The 5,866-nt window shown below is 40.1% G+C and overlaps 1 protein-coding gene across 1 annotated transcript in view; it reads left to right on the top strand.

Moving 5' to 3' along the window:
* The window catches only part of PRKCE (protein kinase C, epsilon), a gene marked incomplete at its 5' end in the record, with an annotated part of 55,579 nt that overhangs the window by 26,499 nt on the left and 23,214 nt on the right, over positions 1-5,866 (top strand). Inside the window, one exon of the mRNA XM_009320925.1 lies at positions 2,148-2,336. Coding sequence (XP_009319200.1) covers positions 2,148-2,336 — 189 coding nt within the window. The remainder of the gene's footprint in view (positions 1-2,147; positions 2,337-5,866) is intronic.

The following is a 5,866-nucleotide window of genomic DNA, read 5'->3' as shown; positions in this document are numbered from 1 at the left end:
TGATAAAGATATTAAACAGAACTGGCCCCAATACTGAGCCCTGGGGAAGACCACTTGTGACCGGCCGCCAACTGGATTTAATTCCATTCACCACAACTCTTTGGGCCTGGGCATCCAGTCAGATTTTTACCCAGAGAAGAGTACACCTGTCCAAGCCATGAGCAGCCAGTTTCTCCAGGAGAATGCTGTGGGAAATGGTGTCAAAGGCTTTATTAAAGTCCAGGTAGACCACATCCACAGCCTTTCCTTCATCCACTAAGCGGGTCACCTTGTCATAGAAGGAGATCAGGTTAGTCAAGCAGGACCTGCCTCTCATGAACCTGTGCTGACTGGGCCTGATCCCCTGGTTGTCCTGTATGTGCCGCATGATGGCACTCAAGATGATCTGCTCCATAACCTTCCCTGGCACCGAGGTCAGACTGACAGGCCTGTAGTTCCCCGGATCCTCCTTCTGGCCCTTCTTGTAAATGGGCGTCACATTTGCTAACTTCCAGTCAACTGGGACCTCCCCAGTTAGCCAGGACTGCTGATAAAGGATTGAAAGTGGCTTGGTGACCACTTCCGCCAGCTCCCTCAGTACCCTTGGGTGGATCCCATCCGGCCCCGTAGACGTGCGTGTCTAAGTGGTGTAGCAGGTCACTAACCATTTCCCTTTGGATTATGCGGGGCTTCATTCTGCTCCTCGTCCCTGTCTTCCAGCTCAGGAGGCTGGGTACCTGGACAACAACTGGTCTTACATTAATATGTGTTTTAGGGAGTTTGAAAAGTATTCTGGTGTTAAAAGAAAATAAATGCCAGTTGATGGTTTTGGGTTTTTATTAATTCTTTTCTGATACAGTATGCTAATTGAGTCCTTTGGCAAATTCTTTGAAAATTATTACGGAAAACGAAGCAATAAGATCCCAGGAACTTTTACATGAACCCACTGAAGTCAGTAACTCAGGCTTTCGTTTTGTCATCTTAATTGCAGAAGTTTATCTCCTGCTTCTATTTCTCTTGTGTCATGGTGGTATGTTTCAATTTCCTTTTCTTTAGCAATATCTGAATTCCAAAGAGTGCCCAGAACACTTGAAAAGTACACTTTTGAAGAGTATCTTTTTTCTGCAATTAATGTCTCTAAAATGTAATATCCATTCAACTAAGAATCCAGTTGGGAACCAGACCTCTATATTCAAATGTTAAACTCATTTCTGGTTTTATGTTAAGACTGAATTTGATTTTATATTGGTTGTGATTCCCAAATACAGCACTAAGCTCACACGGTTCACCACAAGGCTTCTGACTGTAACACTAGTGTTGTTTAAGGAGGTGGTGGAGTTGTTGCCATTCCAACTCATTTTAAGGCAGTCAGCTTCCCCTTAAACAGTCACCCACTCTACTTTCCCCAGTCCCCTGTCATGCTGAAACATTGCAGCCAAACTACAAGCTTCTTTTCAGTGGAGAGGAGCCAAGAATTAAACTTGTTCCTTGTACAACACTAGTCTGTGACACCAGGTGCAGTACAATAAAACTCCATCATGCTAACCTACTACTCCCCACTAAAGATATTTGCTACAAGGTTGAACTTGTGCCACGTGAAAAGTTGTAGCCAGTTTTTCTGAAAGCAGAGACAATTAAAGTGAGTCCTATAGCCATGCATTGTACAGCGTTTTAATGCTGTAAAAAGAACTTGAACAAAAATGCTTTTGGCTTCCTTCAGCCCTACCTAAAGGACTAGAACAAATCTCTCAGATGATTGCAGCATTACAAGCTGGTTCAGTTTGTTTTGTTCAAGATAGAGACAAGGAAATGTTTCACATTTTCCACCAATCTGTTTTGTATATGTGATCTGTTTTCCCCTATAGCGTGACCTGCTTTAAACAGTTTGGAAGGATATGCAGCTCTTCTGCTCACAAGCATACTCTTTTACTCAGGGGACTGATAAACACAGTCAGTACTTCTGAGAACAACTACGCATTGACACTTAGCTGTTTTAGTGCAAATTGCATGGGTAAGAAACCATGCCTGCTGTTACCGAAATCAGTGTGGGATTTAGTCCTACTCAGGCACTGGGGCAAAGAAGGGGTGTATCATGTTGAAACAGCAAATGTGCAGCCGAGAGTGTTGTCTAACTTGTCTATTCAATCCAATCTCTTTTTCTATACTAGATCCTCCAGGAGTTAGAATACGGCCCGTCAGTAGACTGGTGGGCCCTGGGTGTTCTCATGTACGAAATGATGGCTGGGCAACCCCCCTTTGAAGCTGACAATGAAGATGATCTCTTTGAATCCATCCTTCACGATGATGTCTTGTATCCAGTCTGGCTCAGTAAAGAAGCCGTCAGCATTTTAAAAGCAGTGAGTCTTCCATTACTTGCTTTCCTCTTCCTCTTCATGGGTTTTTTTGGGATTGGTTTTTTGGGGGTTTTTTCCTTGATTAAAATTGAATTTGCTGAAAGTTGTTGAGAGCAGTCACCGCTGGGAGTTCAAGCACAGTTCAGAGTGCCACTGTTAGGATAATGGGGCCTGGGATAAATTACACCACTTGTGGGAAAGGAACAGAATGTTTGTATTCCACGCAGTTGTACACTGGATAAATCTGTGTACCGCAGATTCATGTTTCAGGGAAAACCCAACCAACTAGAACTGTGCTATCACTTTGACACTTTATATGCCGCATGTTCACTAGAGTGGGGGAAGCACTACGTAATTAAAGAAACAATGTTTTTATTTAACCCACTTGTAAAATTCCCTGTCCCTCTGCCTTTCTACCCCTATCATCAAGATGGATTGAAAGCCCTTTATTACAGCTGCATGTTCTATTTTATAGTTCACACATAACACTTTGATAAGCAGTCTTACTCTAGTGTAATTGTTTCTGTCCCGGTTGGTGTTTTTCAATGTGAGTAGTGACTTGGCAGAAATCTGTGTCACCAAATGCCACAATTTTTTTAATTACTCAAAATGTGCCACTGAGCAATTTCAGTTTTTGGACTACCTTTCTAAAGTCAGGTTTACTTCATTAACATGACACTGACATAAATTCTTTCTTCTGTGCTAGTATCATCCTAAAATAAAAAGCAAAACAAAAGAGAAGCAGTATGCCAATCCCCATAGTTTGAAACATGAGGAGGATTTCTGGCTTTAAAAAATAACTTGTTTTTTATTCCAGTTTTCCACCTTCTTTGAAAGTGGAAAATTTCTACCTTTCCACTTTATTTTTCTTTCAGCATCTGCAATAAGGGAGACTTTCAATTAAGAGGGCAGCTGGTAGTGTAAAGTCCTGCAGAGATCTTCATACAGGGTTACATTTTGAAATTATATATAAAACTTGAACAAATTCTGATTTTAACACCAGTGGACAGGTAACACATTCTGCAGAAATGCTCATCTTGATCTTTTAATAAAAATATCTTCAGGCTCATTCTAGCTGAGAGAGAGAGATGCTCTAGCAGATGATTCAAAGCAGAGTCAGTTAACCTCTGAATTGTTTGCTGGAGCATCTCTTTTGCTCCATTCACTGTAGTGAGAACACAGAGAATTTATTAAAACTGACCTTTATACATATTCTCCCTTCTCCCCCCAGATACCTCTCTGATGACTTTTTATTAGCTGACATGATACTTTCATGTGTCCGGTTGTGTTCCCAGACCCTTCAATTATTTTCAGTTCAGCAATTCAAACGTATGGACACGAGCTGCAGAATTCAGGCTGATATCCAGGGTTCAGGGGTTATTTTGGTGTATTATAGAGAAAGGGTTGTTGTCAATGTTCATATCTGCATCTGAATTTCACTGAAGTCCAGGAGATTTTCTGTAGTGTTTTGGTTTCACAGTCTGTAAGATCTGTTCCTTTGCCATCCACAGGCTCCTTCAGTGAATCTACGTTAACTGACCTTTCTATTATTCTGAATCGTGGAAACATTTGTTGGAGGGGAGAAGTTAACTGATAACTCTTGGTTAAGTGTGTAGTATGACAGCCATTGTAACTATTAGGAGAAGGTGTTTTTTTTACAGAGGAAAGGGAGAAACAGATTTGACAGTGAGAGCCTTACTGTTACCTCATTTGTGGTGCAAGTAGTGAGATGTCTAACTGTTAATGTTATACATGTCATTCATTAACCACTCACAAATGCAGACACAGACTTGGGCTGCAGGTGTAAGCTATGTATTTTTGTGAATGTAAGTGCAAGGTTGTTAAACCCTCTAATTTCTTTTAAAGCTGACTTTGCCATAAATTTTCATGAGGCTGTTTTCCTGGGTCAACATTTTGATAAGTAGGCATGGTGGTTTGTATTTTGCTGTAGTTGTAGCTTTTTTTTTTTTACATCTTTCTGTCTAAAGTTAATCCTTAATGCCATTATAAACCTTAAAAAGAGAGTTTGCATCCATTAAATAGATTCACACTATAATAATAGGTTATTCCTCATTGGGTAAGACGTCTTCATTGGCATAAATTGATAGAATTTAATGGAGCTGTGCCAGTTTACACCATAAAAAGAAAACATTTTGTTACATTCAGCAACCTGCTGCTTATGCAGCTATGGTATGAAACATGTTTGAAACTTGTGTTCTTCATCTGATACTTGTCCACATTCTGTTAAATGAAGAACAGGAAAAACAGAGGAAAGAAAGAGGCGTCTATGTATTTTACTGCTGAATGGTAGCAAGGGATTAACTTTGGAACACTTCGTTTCCTCACATTGTGCTTTGAGACATGGGTTTTATTCTTTAGAAACTGTGTATTTTTACACTCCTCCAAACAGCATGTAAGGAAAGTTTAATAAGAAGACATTCCCTTGTATTAAGTAACAATGTTTTCTTATTTTCTGAAGAAACAGTTTTCCTGTTATTTCCAACAAAACACTAAGGAGGATAATTTCACAGCTCAGTATTGCAAGGCAACACGTTGCTTACCCCGTGAAATCCCACAGATCTTATTAGTCCTGTTTCTGTGAATTGACAGGAATTGCTATTTAAAATTCTTTCCTGTCTGTTAAGGAAAACAATTTGTCATTGAAATTAGCTCTGTGTTTCTTTGCAAGCAATGGAGAGAGGTTACGTCTATGGTGTGTGTTCCCTGTGTACCCAGGTGACAGAGATCTCTGGGTACAGAAGCAGCACTCAGTTTTTAAGCTGTGCCATTTATTTCAAGAAGCAACATTTTGGGAGCCTGAGGATCCTTGATTTGGGCCCCAAGTTGCATGGCTCTCTCAGCAACCTTTTGTCCTGTTGTCATTTAAGTCAGTAGGAACTCTGATCTTAAAAGGCTTCTCTTTTCATAAAAAAGGAGGTTCCTGCCTTAATATGGGAAAATAAAAAGGCAACACTTAACAGCTACGGCTGTCAGCTCTATTGGCAACCATCTCATCAACACAGTACAGTTAACAGCTGTCTCTGCCCTGACAGTTGCATCATTGTTGATGCTGTTGATAAACAGGGAATAATGTCAGCTCGTGCTTAAGAAATAGGAGGTGAAAAATGAATATTTATTGCAGGAGATGAAATTTATAGAATTAAATGTCCGCTTCAGAAGTTTGAGATTATTTCATCGTATTTGCATATGATCTTTTTTTTTGTGTCTTTAAAGTATTCATTCTTAAAATTTGTTCTCCCTCGTCATCCATTTCCAAGTTTCATGAAGTTTGTGAAGTACAGTACTAAACTAGTACCAGCTAGTCATATTTTCATGTCCTGGGCTTCTTAAAAGTGACACGTTCTGATGTTTTCCCTACCTCTGGCTTAAAACAAAGCTAGAGCGTGGCAGATGCTAGGATCAGATTTTACTTCTTTGATACATGGATTATACGGTACAAAAAGCATATCCTGTAGTTTCCATGTTCTGTTTCTGTAAAATGTGTGGCTGCTGGTTCCTGGCCTGCTCGCTCC

This window comes from Pygoscelis adeliae, unplaced genomic scaffold (genome assembly GCF_000699105.1).
Source record: "Pygoscelis adeliae isolate BGI_AS28 unplaced genomic scaffold, ASM69910v1 Scaffold233, whole genome shotgun sequence".
NCBI classification, from domain to species: Eukaryota; Metazoa; Chordata; class Aves; order Sphenisciformes; family Spheniscidae; genus Pygoscelis; species Pygoscelis adeliae.
This window is presented reverse-complemented; position numbering and strand designations above follow the sequence as displayed.